A 21,633-nucleotide genomic window follows, 5' to 3' on the forward strand; every position below is an offset into this window, starting at 1 on the left:
AAGTTAATGAGAGTTTCCCAACAGATTCTACTAATTACATAGCTGCTTTTTCTGCCAGGACATATAGAAAGGGAAAATACATAAAATTATGATGTGTCTTGTTTAAAATTTATAAATAATGAGATAAATAAAATTGTTTTTAATAAATGTGAGGTTAACCTTTGCATGTATGCTCCCCACAGCTCTTTCCATTAGAAATTATGCCCAAATATTTGCTAATTTCATGAGTTTCCATAACACCTACTTCATGTATGTTGGCTCCAATTTAGGAGCCTTAAGGCAAAAATGGTTGGTTGGCTTCATTTTTCTCTCTTTACATTTTCCATAGAACTTTGCAAATGACTTTCCCATTCTACTTTATATACTGCAGAATGAACCCTAGCCATCGAACATGTCTGTTTGCTAAAATAGCCCAAAGCTACATCATCTAAAAATGGCACCATCCATGACAGAAAACAGAAAGAGTAGTCAAAATATTTTAACTTTTGAGATATTCCTTGCATTCCCTTTTTTATTTCTCCTCATCTTTTTCATTTCTTATAAACATGTAGAAAGCATTGGTCTCTACTCAGTTACATAGATAAAGCCAACCTTATGTAACAGAAACCAACCTACTAAAGCACAAGAGATTTGAAAGTCAAGCAACTTTGGCATAGGCTGAATTGAATCAAAACAATGTTGTAAACATTTCCATAGGAGGTAGAACACATACATTTGACTATTTGTCAAATAAGGGATCGTAAACAGTGATTCTGTGATCCTAATAAATAAAGGACAGTGTATAGGTATTAAATAAACTTTTCCTTTTTAAAAAGAAAAAAAGAGAAAGAAGAGGAGGAAGAGGAAGAAAAGACAAAAGAGTGGCAGCATATACATTTTCAATAAATTAGAAAGGGAAATGTCAATTCTCCATAATGGAAATATTTGCTTCTCCAAATCCCTACTAATTCTATTAGTTTGCTGATGCTTGAAGCTACAGCTCTTAATAAGAACTCATATCAAATGATTCATGTGCAATGTACTCTTTGCAGGTGTCTGTTTTCTGATGAATAGGTAGATCATCCAGTCTTTTTTTTTTATTATTCTTTCTTAATGAAGTGATTTCAAGAGTAGTGTTCAATTACAGCAGAGTCTATTTTTTCTCCTCTCTTAGAAAGCTGAGAGAATAGTGGTCTTTGGACCAGTGGTGTTGGGAATACTTCCAAAATGAGCCCACCATGTTCTCTGGCCTAGGTCCCCCCAGCTGCTGTTCCCATAAAGACAGTATTAATTGGTGGCAAAGATGACACTATTTCTCTATTATTTGTTCCGTGGGAGTCTAGAGATTCCTGAGCTGGATACTGACTAGAAGTTCCAAACATACACTGAGATGAGGATGCTGGGATTGCTGTTGACATGTTGGAGGCTGCAAGAAAAAAAAAAACAATCACCACCTGTGGGTTCTGTTCACATATTCTTTCCATCTTTAACTGTCATGCTCTGCGATAATGACTCATATTTCTAAATTAATTTAAGTTTTATAAAACTCAACTCACAACAACCCTATGAAGTAAATAGTAAAATTATTGTTATTCCTATTTTATAAATGGTCAAACTGAGGCTCAGTGAGATGAGGTGACTTGCTCACAGTCATACAGCTAGTAACATTGGAGTCAGTGGCTGAAACACAGGTCTTCTAATTTCTGTGAGTGTGTGTGTGTGTGTGTGTGTGTGTGTGTGTGTGTGTTTAAAATCACAGGATAACATTCAATATTAATTTTCTTCATCTAATTTCTTCCCCAATTCTTACAGAAAAATTCTGTGTTTCCTTCTTGAACCATTTTTCATAATCTCCAAATACCCAACTTGTTTCTCCTACCTTTCCATTATCTAATATAGTGCTTTGCACATAGCAAGCACTTTTAAAAGTATCTGTTGAGTAGGGGGAAGGGAAGAAGCATATATATAGCGCCTACAATGTGCCGGGCACAGTGTTAAGTGCTTTCATGGATATTATCTCATTTGATCCTCATAACAATCCTAGGGAACAGGTGCTATTGTTATCCTCATTTTACAGCTGAGGAAACTGAGGTAAACAGAGGTTAAGTGTCTTGCGCAAAGACGCACAGCTAGTAAGTGTCTGAGGTCAGAGCTGAACTCTTTTTGACTTTAGGTATAATACTCTATCCATTGCAACACCAGCTGTCTCATGAGCTGGATTTTTCCACCACATTTCTGCTATAGTGATAAGTATAAGATTTGCCATCAGAGAACCTGAATCAAAATTTCAGCTGTGCTGTTTATTACCTGTGTGGTCTTGGGCAACTCTGTTCACTTCTCTGGGGGAAAGAGGGGATTAGAGTGGATGGTCTCTAAGGAACCTTCAAGTTCTAACTTCCTGCCTGGCATCTCCCAATGCTGGACTGTTAAGTGCAAGAATTTGAGGACAGAAGTTAAAGGGATTCCCATTTCATTTTATACTACTTAGCCTCTTCCTTGGTTTCTCCCCATTTTGCTGAAACCCTTTTTGCCTACAAGCTGGTCTTGCATTACAAATGCATACAGCTGCATGGCCCCCTAACATGCATTCCATCAAAGGCACCACTATCTCTATATGGAAATAAAACAAACAGTTGCAATGGCAACGCTGTATATCTTGATGAGGAAACTTCCTACAGTGATATTTTCTGCTTCATTAAAGAAATCTAGAAGCAATGACCATTTGCAGAGAGCAGGAGATGAGTTGCTAGACACTGCTCAGAGCTCATCTGTGCCAGCCACAGGAAAGCAAGAAGTGCTTTTTGTTAAATTGTTAAAAGACCACATCGAATAGGTGGGGGTAGGGTAACTAATGATTTTCTCTTTTTCAGTGATTGTGAGTCAACGCCCTTCTCCCCTGTGATGGTCTGAAGGAGAGCTGAATGTAGGAATTTTGTGCTAACAGGCCCCAGAAATAGTAATAGGACACATAAAAATGTAGAGCTAATGGGAGGAGATTACTCCCTCTTCCTTTTTCCACCCATTTCACTGACTAGCTGAGCTCTTATTGCATATCAGACCAGTCAGTAACAGCATTAATTGATTGTTATATCACTTCTGGCTGTTCAGCTGAGCAAATTGACAGATTAGTCAGACAATGGCATGGGACACAGGCACAAAGGGGGCTACTGCACATGCTCCCCTCCTTCTTGTGACAAAGCAAAAGATGATCCCAGACAGTATTCTAAGGATGTCATGTGCGTGATTACCCTGGAAATGCTAGAGTAATAATGAACATTGCTAGCATTTAGTCTGTTACCCAGTGTCTTCCTTGATAACTGAGCAAAAAAGGTAGACTTCCAGTAAAGTGCCTACATGTTTTCAAACAGGGCCCGATGCTCTAGTGTATTTATGGCATCAATCTGTCAATTCTAAATTAAAGGCTGTGGCACAATGGATAGAGTACCAGTGAGGAAGATCTGAGTTCAAATGTGGCTTCAGACACTTACTAGCTGTGTGACCCTGAGTAAGTTGATTAGCCCTGTTTGCCTCAGTTCCCTCATCTCTAAAATTAGCTGGAGAAGGAAATGGCAAACCATTTACAGTAGCTTTGCCAAGAAAACGTCAAATGGGGTCACAAAGAATCAGACACTACTGAAACAACTGAACAACAACAAAAATCCTCTCAAGACCACAAATTGGCAGAGGCAGTGTGGATAGAGAGCAGAATCAGAAAGACCTTAGTTAAGTCCTGCCCTTCATATATATCTTTGATACATTGCCCTCCGGTGCACATAGAAAGAGAGGAATTTATTGTGAGTTTGTAACTAGTTCTTGTACACATTTTCCCATACGTTAACAATTCATACCTTAGGCTGACAAAAGGGAACTTGGCATCAATCCTATTCATATACACAAATACGTGTATATACATATATATGTACCCACACACACATATACATATATGTGTATACATATATACATACACTGCTAGGTGGTACAGTGGATGGAGTGCCAGGCCTGGAGTCAGGAAGACTCATCTTCTTGAGTTCAAATCTGGCCTCAAACACTTACTAGCTGTGTGACTCTGGGCAAGTCATTTAACCTTGTTTGACTCAATTTCCTCATCTGTAAATGAACTGGAGAAGGAAATGGCAAACCACTTACAGTAGTTTTGCCAAAAAAACTCCAAATGGAATCACAAAGAGTCATACATGACTGAAAATGAGTGAACAACAACAAATACATCTATACACACACACACACACATGCACACACACATTATATATATATATTTGTAAATATATATACGTAAATATATATATATAATGTGTGTGTGCATGTGTGTGTGTGTGTGTGTATGTAAAATCTGCTCAAATACTTACCTATTGTTGGAGTCCGACAGCCAACTGAAGAAGATGTGTCCGTGTAATAGGAGCTTGCTTGTTTCTGACTACTATCATCTAAGATGTTCAGGGGATCGTGGATGTCATTGTATGGGGGCAATGAACGAATGCTGCTCACGCTGCTGATAACAGACACATGTTGATCAACCATTGATCCAAGCCTGTGAGATTCTGTGTAGTTTATATTGTTTCCATAATATCCTATTAACAGAAAAGGGTGACAGTTTGACAATGGATTAATTTGCTCCAAAGTTCCTTTAGTCCTGAATGAGGGTGGAGTGGGTGAGGAATCTTAAAATACTGTAGAAAACTCATTCATCTTGCGAATAAAGATCCCTAATTTTTCCAACATTGCTATTACTATTTAGCTTTGCTATAGGTCTGGTCTTTGATCTATGCATTCTCAAGAGTAATGCTAATATGGAAGCAGAAGCAGTGTTGGCTCTAAAGGTAGAGGGCCCATGTTCAAATTCTACCTCTGGCATTTATTATTTGTATGACCTCAGCCACATCCCCGTGCTACTTGGCCAGATCATAACCTTCCTATGCTTCTGTTTCCTCAATGGTAAAAGGAGAGTGGGGAGACTAGATTGGCCTCTATATCCCTCCTAGAAGCCATTAAAGTTAAGAAGATTCTTGGGTGCATACAGAAAGAAAGCTCAAGCTCATTACTTCAGTTCCTAGATAGAGTACCTGTTTAACACACAGATGTGCCCTTGGATAACATTAATAGGAGTGGCATTTACATATCAAGAAATAAAGAATTTCATAAAACAATATCAAAATTAAGTTCACCAGATTATAAGCCCCATTAGGGCTAAAATCCTCTCTCATTTACCTACATATACCCTGAAATATCTAGCCTAATGATTGTACATAATAGATTTCAGTGTTTGTTGAATGAGTAGATTTTTTTTTTAATTTATTATAGGTCAGAGATAGAAACAAGTGACACAAGATGTTACAAAGTTAATGTCACAGGTGGGTGGATTAGAATCATTCCAAGAAGTGGTGATAAATAAATACTACCACAAAGAACACCATTGGGCTTTTCAGAGGTTCTATATTATTTGTCATAGAGTAGGGAAGGGTAGCATAATCTTGGGAGATGGGATGGCCTATGGACGGGACACAACATTGAAAATTAGGGAACTGAACAAGTCCTCCAATAGTTTATTTCATATCCCTGGGCAAGCCATTTGATTCTAATAGTTTTCTAAGCTGAAAATTAGGGAATAGTATCTATCCCCAACTATTCCCATAGGATAGCATTACAACAACTAAACATTAAGGAATTACTTTAAGTGGCAAACCATTTTTCAGTGGATAGCAGTGGATAAACTGCTTCTTGGTTCCTATATCTGGTTCGGCCCTCTGATCATGGTTTTAACATGACTTTTTTCTTTGATTCAATAAGTGATAGTTATAAAGCTAACAAGGTCAGCCAAAGCACTTAGAATGGGTGGGGGACAAAGAAAGACAAACCAAATTAACTGCCACCAGAAATTTGCATGGCTCAGCCACGGTAGAGCTATACTCAATCATTCTGGTTACACCAACACAAGGGCATACTTCACCTTACTCAGAGCACGAAACCAGAATAAGAAAACAAAGGAAGTTCTTTAAAATTCCCCAATACCGTTAGGTGCATTAGGAGGATATGATGATCCTTGGCAGCCATTAGCCCCTGTATTACTCAGGAAATTGAAACTTCCATTATTGAGAAACTGCATACTGTGTGCATCCTGCATGGTTGAGGATGGTCCATAGTTCGAAGGTGACCTGTCATTGTATGGAGACACAGCACAGCTGTTACTGAAGTAGTCTCGAGAAAGCTGCTGTTCACTCAAGGCCATAAACCGACTATGTTCAGCCCTGTGGTGGTAGATTCCCGCAGATGGGTGAGTCTGGGCTCGAAACATGGTTTGGTAGCTGGGGCTGGTGCCATAATAGTTCTGGCTTGTTTGTGAAAGAGTCTGGTACAGGGGCTCTGAGTATGATGAGCAGTGAGACTGAGCAGATAACACCTGACCAACACTAGGAGGTCTCCCAGCCATTGGCCCCTGGTTGATGACACTTCCTCTGCTGACCATGGCTGGAGAAATGGGTGGTGTCACCAGATGACCAGCACTCTGAGACAGCTCTACTGGACCTGGAAGAAGTCAAAATTATTGGAACATTAATGTGAGGTTCTATTTGGAGGAATTACCAAAGTAGATGGGTCTATGTCCTCAGAACTGGGGAAATTCAATGCATCAAAGTTGAGAAATAATAGCTAATGGTAATATCTCATAAATCCTACATTTGTCAAGGAAATGCAGCATGAGAATGAAGAATGACAAGGAAGTATTGCCTTAAGATCAAAAAAAGAAATGGAGCTTGAAGGGTACATTGGTAATCAAGTGAGAGAAGCAGAATAATTTCAATCTTTCAACCCGACCTCTAGTTACAACTGACTTAAATATTGTGGCTAAAACCTTATATAAAAAGTTACATTATTTCATAAGCTCAGTTCACATTTTAAATTAATATATAGTATATATTGAGTATTATTGAAGTGGGCTTGGGAAGATGATATGATTTTACAGGGTGGTTTTATACAGTTTAACCAGAAAGGAAGCTGCCGCATGACTTCATGCATTGTATATTCCACTTAAATTAGACTGCTGCTGCTTCCCAAAAATCTGTTCTTGTATTTCTTGATTCCATGCCTTCACATAGGCTGCCTCCCATGCATGGGATGCATCTCATCTCCAGCTCTCTGTGTCTCCTCCTTTCTTTCCTCTCCGTGTTATCATTTCTACCATGAAGCCTTCTCTCCCATCTCATTCTATAGTAGCCATGGAAGCTCAGGCCTTCATAGGCTGCATTGAAAGGCAGAGTCCAGGACTAGGAAGGTGATAATTCTGCAGTATTTTGAACTGGCCAGGCTTCATCTAGAGTAATGTGCTCAGTTACTGCATTTTAGGATTGAGAAACTGAAGACAGTCCAGAGAAGGGCACACAGGATAGTGAAAGCCCTAAATATCATGTCATATAAGGATCAGCTGAAGGACCTAAGAATGTTTGGTCTAATGAGAAAACCTGGGTGGGGGAGGGTAGGAGTATTAATATAATCTTCAATTACTTGAGAAGAGGCTATGATGAAAATGGATTAGACTTGTTCTTCTTGGCCTTAGGAGGACATAAAAAATATGACTTGAGCTTGATATTGGGAAGTACTTTCTAGTAATTGAAGCTGTCCAAAGGTGAAATGGGTTGCCTTGGGAAGCAATGAAGTCTTCCTTGATTAAGTTCTTCAAACACACAGACTGGATAAGCACTTCTTAGGTATATTCTAGAGAAGATTGCAGTTTGGATAGGGGTCGGATAGCCTCTGAGGTACTCCCAATTCTGTGATTCTATGATACTGACTACTAAGCAGGCTAATGGTCATACATATTCAGTTGGCCACAGCATTATAACCGTGGAATCTACACTACGCTTGAAAGCTCCTTACAATAATGGATTCATAAATCTGGAGTCTCTGATCTCTCCAAAAAAAAATTAGAGGAAGGAAGGACCAATTAACCCTGATTTTTAATGGAAGACTTCTTCAAAACCTGGAATTGAATTATCTAGCTTTCAGGTACTTTCCTATCTTTTTGATTTAATATCATATGAATGCCATTGAAGTTTGGCAAAAGTCATTCAGAATGGGGATACTTATATTTCTATGATTCTGCTACTAGTACAACTTAGTACTAATGAAATCCATAAGGCCATTACTTAAAAAGAATCATAGCAGAATAATATTTGCCTAGCCTTTGAAATTTAGGCAGTGTGGTGTTAATGGAAAGAGCATGGTCTTAAGAACCTAATTCTATCTCCACTATTAACTAGTCTATTACCTTGAGCAAGCCATTGAACTTTCTGACTCTCATTTGCCTCATCTAAAAAATGGGAAGTATAAACAAACCCCTTTCTTCCTCAAAAGATTATTATAGCAATTAAAGGAGATGATATGTGTGAAAATATGCCAAAGAAAAATACTTTTTAAAAAGTATATCAATGTAAGACACCATTATTATTGTCATTATCTGTTAATCAGCTCTAGCCATTAACCATTTTATCAACCAAGGGAGCGTAGGCCAGCAAAAAAACAAACAAACAAAACACTAGTTTGGAGAAATAATTTTATTGAGAAGAGTGGTGTAGTGTTACTAGAGTCAGTTAAGGCAGAAATTTAACATACGTGTAGGCACTGTAATAACAACTAAATCATTGAGTCTGCCTCTCCCCACCCCCACCTCTGAACTATGTTTGAGTTATATAGATGAAAGCTTGATCTCTTTGTCTATACAATAAAGATAAAAACCTACTCGTAGTATGGGATAAGTATGCAAGTTATTAATAACAATTATGTCATTATATAAATGATAGTAATAGTCATAATGAGCATTAATGGCAATTGTTATCATTCAATAGAAGGGTTTATTGGGTTCCAAATGGATTAGGCCAAATCCTTCCTATTCTTGGAATCATTGGAATAGAAAAGTTTTAGGAAAGAGAACGGGAAGGGAGCTAAAATCATTTATTGAAGGATAGTGAGATATTGTTCTTGGTTATTTTAAACTGTACCTGTAAGCTGCATATTCTCTGTATCCCCAGGAGAGAAAGGGTGTAAAGCAGAAGGCAAGATACTGGGCTGGTTGGAGGGCAGAGAAACGTAATTTGCCTCAGCAAGACATTCATTCTTGACTGAAGCATCACTAGGAACAGTGCCCCCTTTATTCCGGTTAGCCAGGAAGCAAGAGCTTGGTGATGCAGTGAAGGCAGCTTTGCTTGCATCTAGAAAGATTAAGACAAGAAAGTCCCATTCACTTACTTAGACAGCATATGATGTCAGGTCAAAGAGTAGGAAAGTACCTGAAAGTTAGATCATTTAGTTCAAGCTTTTGAAGAAATGTCCCCTTAAAATGAGGGTTAATTGGTCCTTCCTTCCTTCTACTTTTGGGGGTGAAGGAGCGGAAGTTCCAGATTTATGAATTCATCATTGTAGGGAACTTCCAGCATAAGGACTCCCCACAACAATAAAGATTAGCAACTCACCTGTAAGTTGTCATCTTAGAGAATTGCTTAGGTACATTAAACAGTTAAGTGACTTACTGATGGTTACACATCTAAGTAACTGTCAGAGGCAAGCCTTGAACCCAAGTCTTCCTGACATCAAGGCTGGCTCTCAGTTACAGCACTTTGTATTTCTTCCTTCCCATGGCTATCTCTTAAGTCATTGATTCTGGAGTTACAGATATTATAAAACATATATCACTCTGAAGGGAAGTGATTTCTCACTCTTCTAAGCACTGATTTAATTCAGGTCAACAAATATTGCTAAAGCCTCCACAATGTTCCCCCACCCCTATCTATGTAGTATATATTACTGAAATATAAAATATCAAACTTAGAAGATCTTTTACATATGACATGTACTACTCACATGATGGTTAATGCATACTTCTGTTATTAAAATTATCTGTATCTTATGTCCCCTACTAAAGTACAAGGAAATTGAGGGCTCAATTTTTTACTCAGTCATTTTGACCATATCTGACTCTTTGTGATCCCATTTTGGGGTTTTCTTGGCAAAGATACTAGAGTGACTTGCCATTTCCTTCTACAGCTCATTTTACAGATGAGAAACTGAGGCAAACAGTATTAAGTGACTTAATACAGGGTCACACAGCTAGTAAGTGTCTGAAGCCGGATTTGAATTCATGAGCAAGAGTCTGCCTGATTCCAAGCTAGTGCTCTATCTGCTGCACCACCTAGCTGCCTCTGAGGCCTCAAACCATGCCTCATATTGCTTTGTTCCCTCCTTCTGCCATTCCTGCCCCAATCACCCATCTCTAAACACAATGCCTTGCTCATAGACTTGCAAGTATTTTTTGACTGAACCAATTAATCAACTAGTATTTGGTTAAAGAATCATAGATTTTGAGTTGGAAGAGACCATAATCTAAACACTCAGTTTTTACAGATCAGGAAACAGATCAGAGACGTTAAGTTCATATAGGTAATTAGTAATAGAATCTGGGATTTGAACACAGATCCTTTAACTATAAAAATACAGTTTCCTCCCATACCACAATGTTTGCTGGAATGCAAATATTTTATGCTTCAGCAAAGAAGCATTCTGAGGTACTTTGAAGATTCTGTTTCTCAGCCCACTTAGTTTATTCACTTTAAAAATATGAAATGTAGGGTTAGATAAAGCCAAAATACAAACTGCATGCATTTCTCAAGTTACCTGAATTCTTCATATACTTTTCCAATAAATTCTGCAACTCTTGTTCTTTGTCATTGTTAAATTGGGTCTCCATGGCTAATAGAATATATTCATCCAAAAGCATCCGGATCAGATGAAAAGAGCCTTGTGTGAAGAAAATGGTGGAAATGGGAGAAGGAAGGAAAGAATAAAATGAGGTGAGAAAGGGAGAAATTAGTGTAGCAAAGTTATCTCTATGACCATCTTTCAACACTTTACGAGGAGCAAGTGAAATAAACAAATAATCGTTGGACTTTAAATGACCTGCCAAGACCAACATGCCTAACCTGAAACTCTAATCTTTCTTTGTCCTGGCCCACCTAGTTCAGTGTGTTTACTGTCCCTCAAGCTCTTTGGGCCCTAATTACATCAAAGTGAAATACCGATGAAAGTGAGACATGCTTTATACTTGAAGAGGCACACACAGGAGTGAGATAAGCTTTAACAGCAGGAGAATGGGGCCAGTTCTGTACCATTCCTGTTTACTTTATGCCAAATAATTAGACAGTTGCCAACATAATTGTGAATAAAAATATCAAGAGAAGATATCTTTCCAGTTTAAAACTTTTTTAAAAATATGGATATTTTCCATAGGAAAAAATATGCTGAAAAACCTTTGACTCATCTTTAAATTACATATCAACTGCCTAACAAAAAGGAGGAAAAGTCTTTTTCATATTAAAGAATGCTGAGCATCAGTGAAGTATATGATAAGAAATCACTAAGAATAAAATGAGCATGATATTCTAAACAATAAATGCTATACATCTAATTAATCTCTGTATATGTGAGCTCTCCAGCCTTTTTAGAAATTTGAGGTGAAACTGTCCTTTTCTTTGCTCAGAATGAACTATTAAAAATTTTTTTAATATTTTCTTAGATTATTTTAGATGTTGTGTTTCAATTCAATTATATTAATAAGTATTTATTATATATATGCCTCCTATGTGACAAGAACCATTCTAGGTACCAGAGATAAAAGAAAGAAAAACCTGAAGTAATATCTGTCCTCAAGGAGCTTATAAAAATTTCAAAACAAATGAACCAAAAACAAATCTTATGAATGATAATAAGTGCAGAGAAGTTGAATGACAATAGTTACAGAAGCAGTCTTAGAGTCAGGAAGGCCTAGGTTCAAGTCCCATCCTTGCTATATACTGTCTTGTGTGTTGCTAAGTAAGCGACAACCTCTCAGTGCCCTAAACAGCTCTCTAAACCTATAAATTATAAGCTGATCTTCATTTCACTGAAATTATGTCAAGAAGAAAAATAAACAGAAGCATTTGATTTTTGAAAGACATAACTCAAGTCACAGTTTTCAGGGTCTCCCACCCAAGTAATATAGGTATCAAAAGATGGTTTAATATCTAATTAGAAACATCTAGAAATGTGTCTGTGTGGCTTCTCTCTCTGAATCCTTCCCCAGGGAACTCTCCAAAGACTTGAGTCTCGAAGTCTTCCCCCACATATTGTAAAGGGAATTCTTTTCCCATGTAGATTGGACTAGGTGGTTACTGATGTCCCCACCAAACTCTGACATTCTAGGATTCTCAGATTCCTGCAGAAGAGCATTTTGGATACACAGCCAAAAGCAGGTGGCTCTTACACACTACAACTGACTATGGCACAGGAAATCTGTAGCCTTTCTTTCTTTTTCTTTTCAAAGACAAAAAAAAAAAAAATCCAAACACTGAATGGATGCAACATTACATTTCCATATAACACAGATGGTACAAAAAAAGGGATGAGAATCAGATGTTTATAAGTGATCATTGCAGCTGTTGCACTAAGCAGATAATACATTTCAGAGGAGTTTCCCAAAGCAGAGAGGATACCAAAGCTGGAGGCGTTGTTCAAGGTCAGGTTGTGCATGACTCGAGCACCAAAGAAACTCCATTTCAATAGGAAATCTTGAGCCCTCTTCTTTAAGGATCTGCCATTTTGCTTGCTGGTCTAAAATTAAAGGAACAACCCAAAACTTTTAGTCCTGCTCCTTTCTCATTATTTTTATGCCCAGACAGATACAAGATATAGACACTGACATATTAGTTTAGACTGGACTTGTGATTTAATTGAGGTAGGAAACTCCCTTTACTGTTACAGAGTAGCGCCTGCTCTGAAACTTAAGTCTTAGAGTAGTATCTGCGGCTCTGATAAGGTAAGTGATTTGACTGCAGTAACATAATCAAAATAATGTTCAGAGGGTACATGGGGCAGCTAGGTGACACAGTGAGTAGAGCACAAAGCCTGGAGTCAGGAAGACCTCAGTTTAAATCCACCCTCAGACACTTGCTAGTTCTGTGACGCTGGGCAAGTCATTTAACCTGTTTGCCTCAGTTTTCTCATCTGTAAAGTGAGAGCACTTACCTCCTAGGGTAGTTGTGAGGATTAAATGAGATGATAATTATAAAGTGCTTACTCAGCACAGTGCCTGGCACATAATAAGTGCTATATAAATGTTAGCTATTATTATTAATTCTTATTCAGAGGTAGAACCTGACCTCTAGTCTTCCTAACTCCAAGCCTATATACTATGTCAAATTAAAGGATATTTTTCTATATTAGGTTTTAGCCTTAACTCTCCTTTATTATCATTTTAGGGTAGGCTTTTTATCCCATATGGTTACATTATATAATAGAATTAGAAGTTGTCACTTGCTCAATTGAAACAGTCTACAAAATTATGTTATCTCTGTGTTTTCCTGTGACAGCACTTTAAAAGTGAACAGACGGCAAAGTGCAGGGGAAGAGTTACATGTCCCATGAATGATTAACTTGCACTCATCTACCCCTGAACGATACAAGCAAGTCCCCACACCAGAACTCAGACTAGTAAGTGATTTCTACACTCTGATTGTCTGGTTTCATTGATGAATGACTTGAAGGTTAACTGAAAGAACCAAAGAAACCACAAATCATTGCAAAATATTGAATGCTTTTAGAATTGACAACTACAAATTCTTAAAATGACATTTTTGGTGTGATTATTCCTAATTATTTCTTTTTAAAAAATCTGAGCTAGATTTATTTCTACATTTCATACCTATATTCTCTGATCCATCCTTTCCCAAGCATGTTACCTGGCCACAGCACCAATGATTACTATAGGAGGGCCACCAGATGCATCCAGCCCTTGACAAATCAAAGAATAAAGTTTTTTTCTTTCCCATAATTCTTGTTTATTTTCTTGGAGTATATGTCTAGTCATAATATTTCTGGTAAAAGGATATGAGCATTTTAGCTACTTTTTTGTTTCTTAAGCTTAATTCCAAATTGCTTTCCAATGATTAGACCAATTTATGGATCCACCAAGAGCATACTAATGTAACTATCATTCCACAGCCTGTACAGCAACAACTATTTACATTGTTTGTCATCTTTGCCAATTTGTTGGATATGAGAAAAAAATCTCAGTCATTTTGATTTGCATTACTCTTTTTAATAGTAACTTAAAGTAAAATTTCATGTGATTATTAATAGCTTAAAACCCGTAATTCTTATATCTACATACACAGTACTACTTTGTTTGTTACCTCAGTTTGGTAGTTTGTTGAAGTTTTCTAAAATACTTTTAACCATCCTCTGCTTTTCCCTGCCCACCTCCAAACCATCCTTCACTATGAAACTTCAGCCAACTATTAAAACAGTCTTTATTATCTTGAATCTGACAAAGCCGTAGAACAGTACCTTAATAACCCTTTGCTCTACCACAGTATCCAGCCACTCAATAAATGACTCCACGGTGGCATTCTTCTTTAGCAAATCCTTCAGTTCTTGAAACACTGTAATAGAGTCATCTACCATGTAAAAAGGAGAACAAAAGGTTGCACTCTACTCAGAACCCAGGTTCACTCACCAAGAACCACTGACAATTTTGTAGCATACAAAAGAAAAGATAACATTAAAACAGGAAGAAAAAATGTATGCTGAGTTCAGAGCTATTCCAGAATTCTCATCTTTGCCCCATCTCCCTGCTTCCTACATGCTAGTGTGGTCATTTTCACTTGGTGTTTTCTCACTCCACCCAAGATCTCTATAGTTCCTGAAATCTTGAATAACTTTCCTAGATTTCTTTTTTTCTTTCATCATCTTTCTGCTTCAGTTTCCTCACCTGTAAATTGAAGATAATAATAGTACCTACTTCTCAGAGCAGTGGGATAAAATGAGATAACGCTGGTAAAGCACATTGCAAACCTTAAAATGATATGTAAAATTTAGCTATTATTATAAATGTTTCCAAAGACCTCTTCTGAAGAAATTATATGTGTTTTATGTCTCTAAATTTCCTTAACTTTTGATTGGATTCCTATCTCATTGCAGAGCTCCAAAATCATTAAACAATTAATATTTATATAGTCTTTCATGGCTGACAATGAGCTTTCCTCCCAACAACCACGTGAAATAGGAAGGGCCTACATTCTTATCCACATTTTACAGATGAAAAATTGAGGCTTAGGTCAACATCACACAGATACTGGATGGGTCTTAAGCCCCCATCTCTCGACTGTAAAGCCAGAACTCTTTCCACTTCACAGTGAAGCTTTTTAAGATCATGTAAAAGCAAATTTCAATGATGTTCATGAACTAAAATTATTTCTTTGCTTATGTTCATTTCTAAGTTCAAAAGAGGATTAGAGTTCCGGAGTAGTGGTGGTGTTTTTTCAGATTTATTGAGATTTTAGTCAAAACATATATTGAGTTAATGCCCCAAATGAGCATTTAGTGCACATGGAGAATTAACTATTAGGGTAATATAATTCTGAGATGAAAAAAGATATTAGAGTTCACTCACTTGGCATGTAGCTACTGTGTTATGGTTAAACTAGAATGGTGTAGTGGGAAGTGGACTAAACCTTGAGTAAAAAGAATTAGACTTGGCATCTCCTCCTTCTGGGCCACATACAAGACTTACCTCATAAGATTGTAGTGGGAAGATGACTTTGTATATATTAAAGTGATATGTAAATCTGAATTAAATTAGTATATAGCACAGTAGATGTCCTAATTATGACCTAATGAAAAACATGAACTTTTCATTTATCCTTTGTTTTATAAGCTCATAAATGTGCCCATATCCCCCAAAAAGCATATTAGATGGTTTGATAGAAAGCCTACTGCAATAAGTTCCCTGCTTTATTGTTCATTGAAGATATTAGTTTCTGATAGTGACAAAAGGCTATGATTATGGAGGCCCTGGGAAACCACATGTGACTGAGAGGTTTGTTTGCTCTAATTGTCATCGCCAAGCACAACATATACTCTCCTTTAAGAGACAGGGTTGTAGGAGAGGCGGACATCCTAGTTTGTAGACAATTCTTCAAGAAATTACTGTTAATTAATTGATGTAATCAATGTACTTCTGAAGTTAGTTAATTTCCTTATTATTCTATGAAGTTCAATATCCACACTGTGAGTTGATATACTCTGAGTTTAAAGATTCTCATTATATATTGTTGATAAGAAAACAATCCTGACTCTCCCCTTCTTAAATCACTGATAATTTAAGTGCTTTATTTTGCTAAAGTAAAGTTTTAATTGGAGTCTGAGAGAGCAAGTAAAAAATGCAACTAGTTAATTTCTGATAGAATAATCTTCTCCTAAAAGCACATCTTGCTTGCAGAATGATCCCCACCCCCAATCACACATCCAGCTAACACACAAAAAGTTGTATAATTAACTTTTGAATTCAGAATATAAGATTATACCATTGAGGAGGCAGATGACTCAACTCCATGTTAGGTATGACTACCTGAAAAAAAGTCTCTATTGCATTAAAGTCCAAGAGGAATAGATAAAATATATTCTCTAGATTTTACTATATTACACAAATAAGACTGACTCAGAAAATATATTCTCACATCATAACGTGTATTCTAGGCTTAGAACCCAAAATATAGACTTTAGAAGAAAGGTTTTGTTAAAATGATGAAATACCAGAAATAATTAGCAGAGATCAGTTAAGCTAAATTGCCCTTAAGTATTAGAATGCTAGTGTTTAGAACATTGTGAGATGGAGCAATTAATTAGATATACAAAAATAGGAAAACTCAGAATTTGGTAGAGAAATAAGGAATATCCACTGGTTTTTCAAATTGTCATTATAGCAGACACAGTTTCTAAGCTACGTGTTCTCAATATTTGCAGTTAGAAAAAAGTATCTCCTATGACAGCAGATTAGCCCCCCACAAATGAATAAATTCAATAAGACTTTTAAATCCTAAAGTAACTTCATAGAATAGAACTATTACTAAGAGCTAATTAACTCAATGTAACCTCAATAGTTCAGTCATTCTAAGTTAAAAATGAAGTTGCTTAGCTTTTTCTTTCCTTAAATACAAACTCCTTCATATTTAGTAAAGTCCCAAATTCAATACTATGGTGGGGGGGGGACTTCAAAACAGTTTCATACATATATATGTATATGCCTTCAGAAATATATATTTCATATATATACACATACAAACATATGTATGCCTCCATTAATCTCAAGTTCATAAGGTAATTAGAACTAGAATTTGGTTTTCTGAATTTTATGATTTTAATGTAACTTTGTATTATGAAACAGAATCAAATTGGAGTTGAGCTCCCTCAGGTCTCATTGTTTTGGGGCCATCCTCAGACTTTACTCTGCGTTAGGCTACCCTTAGACTTCAATCTGCTATCCGTCTGATGGTCTGCAAAAGGACATGAACTTTTTGCATTTTTAAAGGTAAAAGAAGATAGCAGAAATAATTTGGAAAATGATTAGCTACCTCATCATGTGGAATTTACCCAGTCCATGATTTGCTACCAGGACAAAATTGGCTAAAAGTTTCTTAGTTTGTTTTAACTTAAATAACATATCAAAGAAAACAGACTTACATTCAGTGTAGACTTCAGATTCAGGATCAGTGCTTCCAGAAACAGTGAGAAATGCCTGAGAGCCAATGCTATTCAAATCAACCTTTTCAATGTCAGACACCATGGAGTTCACAACATGCTGGTCAAAAAGGGCTGGTCTGGCAATCTGCATTTGTCATGAGACAAGATATGAAGAGGTACATCATTTCAATTCTCCCAGACAGAAAACCTTTATGGGGGCAGCTAGGTGGCACAGTGGATGGAGCACTGGCCCTGGAGTCAGGAGGACCTGAGTTCAAATCCGACCTCAGACACAGGACACTTACTGTGTGACCCTGGGCAAGTCACTTAACCCCAATTGCCTCACCAAAAAGCCAAAAAAAAAAACACCTTTACCAGAGGATAAAACATCCTAGATATACATCTTCTTCCTCTAATTTTAAGATTAAAATAGCAAACTCATAGAATTAAAGCTAGAAGGGAGTTTAGAGGTGTTTAATAAATGCTAATTGACTGACTGATTGACTAACCTTTGGTTTCTTTTGTAAGCCTATGTATTTTGTAGTATGCATTCTTTAATGTTTTTAAACATTTAAATGTTTTTAAACATTATTCTGAGGAGTCCATAGGCTTCACCAGAGATCGAGGACACACAAAAAAAGAGCAAGAACTCCTAATTAAGTCCGCTCCTTCATGTTACAGATTATTAATAATAATCACCCACATGCTTTAATAATTAATCTCATTGTAATATTAATAGTTAACCATCATAATTCATTATTAATTATCTTAATAGCATTTATATTGAGCATTCAAAAGTCTTAGTACTTTTGAGAAACCCTATATAAGGCGTTAAGGGGTACAGAGCACTTTAAATATTATCTCATTTGATCTTGACAACAACATGTGAGAAAAGTGCTATTATTATCCCCATTTTCCAGTTGAAGAAACTGAGGATGAGAAGTTAAATGACTTGCTCAGTGCCAGATAAATGACTATCTAGTCAATACCTGAGGCGGTATTTGAACTCGAGTCTTTTTGACTCCAAGCTCAGAGCTCTACTGTGCTCTACTATGCCACCAAGTTCAACACTATCTACTCTGCCACCTACCTTATGAGGAAACTGAGGCTCTTATAGGTTGTCACTTTTCCAAAATCACACAAGTAGCTAGAAAAGGTTGAACCTGAACTCAGCTACGGTGGCCTTCAGAACTGGTGGAAATGGCACTGACTCTACAGCAGAGGGCCCAGTTTCAAATCCTGCATCTGATACTTACTGCCTGAATGATTTTAAGCATTCATTTTTGTATGTCATAGACCCCTTGCATGGTATATAGGAAAGGCTATGGATCCCTTCTCATAATCATGCTTTAAATACCTAAAATACAATATATAGGCTTACAAAGGAAACAAAAGGTTAGTCAACCAGTCAATAAACATGTATTAATTTATTTCTGTGTCAGGCACTGGGATAATCGCTAGACATACAGAGAAAAGCAAAATCTCTGCTCTTGAGGAACTCACAGTGTAATGGGGCAGACAACATAAAAACAACTAGGTACAAACAAGATACGTACAGCAGAAATTAGAGGAAATTAACAGAGGGAAAGGACTAACATTAAAAGAGGTCAGGAAAGGCTTCTCATGGGTGGGAATTTAGTTGGCATTTAAAAGAAACCAGAGAAACCAGCAGGCAGAGATGAGAAAAGGAATTCCAAGCTGAGGGATGGGTGGCCATCGAAAATGCATGAAGTGGAGAGAGTGTCTAGTGTAAGGAACAGCGAAGAGGCCAGCGTTACAGGATTGCAGAGTACAAGAAAGAAAGAGGATGTGGGGGAAGAGAGGTATGAGGTATGAGAAACCTGGAAAGAGACACCAATTTGTAAAGGGTGAAGCTAGATTTTATATTTGATCCTGAAGTTTACAGGGAGCCATTGGCCTTTATCGGATAGATAATTTTTTCTCCTTCAACTTCAGAGACCCCCTAAAACCTACCCACAAACTCCTTAGATGACCTTTGAGTTTCCTTCCCACCCTATGCCTAAAATACAGTGAACAATCCTGTAAGGCAAATGAATGATGGGTTGCTTTGGGTTTTTTTTTCCCACAGAAGTTAACTATTCTTACCTCTACTCCTTGTGTTTTTGCTGATTTAGATAGATAAGGAAGGAAGGAAGGAAGGAAGGAAGGAAGGAAGGAAGGAAGAAGGAAGGAAGAAGGAAGGAAGGAAGGAAGGAAGGAAGAAGGAAGAAGGAAACATTTGTTAAGTTCCTACTATATGCCAGGCACTCTGCTGAGCACTTTGCCTTTATTATCTCATTTGATCCTCACAACAATCCTAGAAGGTAGGGCTATTATTATCCCATTTTTCAGAGGAGAAAACTATGGCAAAGAGGTTAAGTAATTTGCTAGGGGTTACACAGCTAGTAAGTATCTGAGCTCAGATTTAAACTCAATTCTTCCAGACTCCAGGCCCAGAGTTATATTCACTTCACCACCTAGCTGCCTAGCCTGGTGAAAGATTTCATGAGCTTCTCATCTTAGAGAATGAGGTCTCTCATTTACAGGATCAAAAAGAGGCCAAGAAAACTCACCTCTCTTCTATGATAACCCACAAAGATGGTTCTTCTGGAGATTAAAACACTGAGAATTTCCCAGAAGAGGATAATCATGTGAAAAAATATGCTTTTAAGAGACATACATGGGGCAGTTTTCTTATTTAGAATGAAACTAATGATTTCTTGCCTCCCCAAAGGGGTGTGACACATTTAAATGAGAAAAGGAAATTTTTCACAATTGGCAACTCGATAAGTAGTGGATATGTGGTTTTTGTTTTGGCTATATGAACTTGTATGTCCAAAAAAAAAGGATTTCATCCCTTGATTACACTGTAACTGACAGGTTTTTTTTTCTTTTTAATGTAGCAATAGCCAATAAAGTTTAGACATAATTCACACACACACCCCTAAACTTACCTGAGCAAGATGTAAGAAGGATGTTTGTCGTTTTAGGGAAGATACAAATCTCCGTACGATGGGTAGTTTCTTATCAGTTAGGGCTTCTGGCAGATTTTCCAAGGATGAAACAACCCACTGTTCCCAATTTTTAGCAAAATTTCTTATGTCTGCTAACAAACTACAAAGAAACCCATATGTTAAATGCCAGGATTTCTGTGGGAGGAAGAAGTAATTAAAAACCTAGAAGTTAAAGAAATTCAATGAGCTTAGACTTGGCTATTTTGAAGCCCTCTTTCTCACATCTAAATTTCTCTGACTCCATGAAATAAAGAATATGCCTTAAAAGCTAGTAAGTTCTGAAGGATAACTTTCTGACAGCAGATATGTGGACTTTTCATTGCATTCTTCAAAGGAAGTAAAACTAAGTAATGCTATCATAATTAATGTGATTGTTAATCATAGGCAGTTTAACATGATGGAAAAAACAAACTTGGAGTCAGAAGACACATGTTTGGATGGCACCATCGTTTACTAGTTACAAACTTGGAAAATTCACCTGTGGACTTTAGTTTTCTCATCTGCAAAACAGGAAAAAACAGTACCTTCACCATGCATTATCTCCCATGATTGTTGTAAAAGTCAGAGGAGATCATTCAACTCATCATTTCACCTACTATATGCAAGTCATTTTGCTAGGTACTGGGAATATAAAGACAAAAATTATTTCTGCACTCAATGACCTCATATTCTACTTTGGGAGGAGAAGAGTGATAGAAGATAATTTGAAAGTGACTGAGGTTACAACTCAGTATAATGAGAGGGATGATGATGGAGGAACTCTCAATGGGAAAAGAGTTGTTTCAAAGCGACAGTTTGGTGGGGGAGAGAAAATAATGAATTCTTTTTTAAATACGGTGAATTTGAAATTCAAATGGAATATCTAGAGTAGAGTAAGTTGACTACCACATAGCAGGTGGTATCAAACTTGAGGTCAGGAGAAAGATTAGAGCTATAAATTAGGACTGTAAGATAGATAGATAGAGATACATAATTGAACCCATTGAAGTTGATGAACTTCCCAGTGAAAGTACTTTATAAATCCTTGGTTGCTAAACAATAATAATAGCTAATACACACACACACACACACACACACACATACACAC

The 21,633-nt window shown here is 37.0% G+C and overlaps 1 protein-coding gene across 1 annotated transcript in view; it reads right to left on the bottom strand.

Moving 5' to 3' along the window:
• Positions 1 to 493: 493 nt before the first annotated feature.
• Positions 494 to 21,633, bottom strand: part of RFX6 (regulatory factor X6) — a 72,155-nt gene continuing 51,015 nt past the window's right edge. Inside the window, exons 11-19 of the mRNA XM_020971647.2 lie at positions 20,487 to 20,646; positions 17,533 to 17,677; positions 14,359 to 14,468; positions 12,507 to 12,624; positions 10,654 to 10,776; positions 8,985 to 9,194; positions 6,004 to 6,516; positions 4,344 to 4,565; positions 494 to 1,405 (exon numbers count right to left, since the gene is read on the bottom strand). Coding sequence (XP_020827306.1) covers positions 1,230 to 1,405; positions 4,344 to 4,565; positions 6,004 to 6,516; positions 8,985 to 9,194; positions 10,654 to 10,776; positions 12,507 to 12,624; positions 14,359 to 14,468; positions 17,533 to 17,677; positions 20,487 to 20,646 — 1,777 coding nt within the window. The 3' untranslated portion in view covers positions 494 to 1,229. The remainder of the gene's footprint in view (positions 1,406 to 4,343; positions 4,566 to 6,003; positions 6,517 to 8,984; positions 9,195 to 10,653; positions 10,777 to 12,506; positions 12,625 to 14,358; positions 14,469 to 17,532; positions 17,678 to 20,486; positions 20,647 to 21,633) is intronic.

The sequence above is a fragment of the Phascolarctos cinereus genome, unplaced genomic scaffold, assembly GCF_003287225.1.
Source record: "Phascolarctos cinereus isolate Bilbo 61053 unplaced genomic scaffold, phaCin_HiC Scaffold_5;HRSCAF=322, whole genome shotgun sequence".
Lineage (NCBI taxonomy): Eukaryota > Metazoa > Chordata > Mammalia > Diprotodontia > Phascolarctidae > Phascolarctos > Phascolarctos cinereus.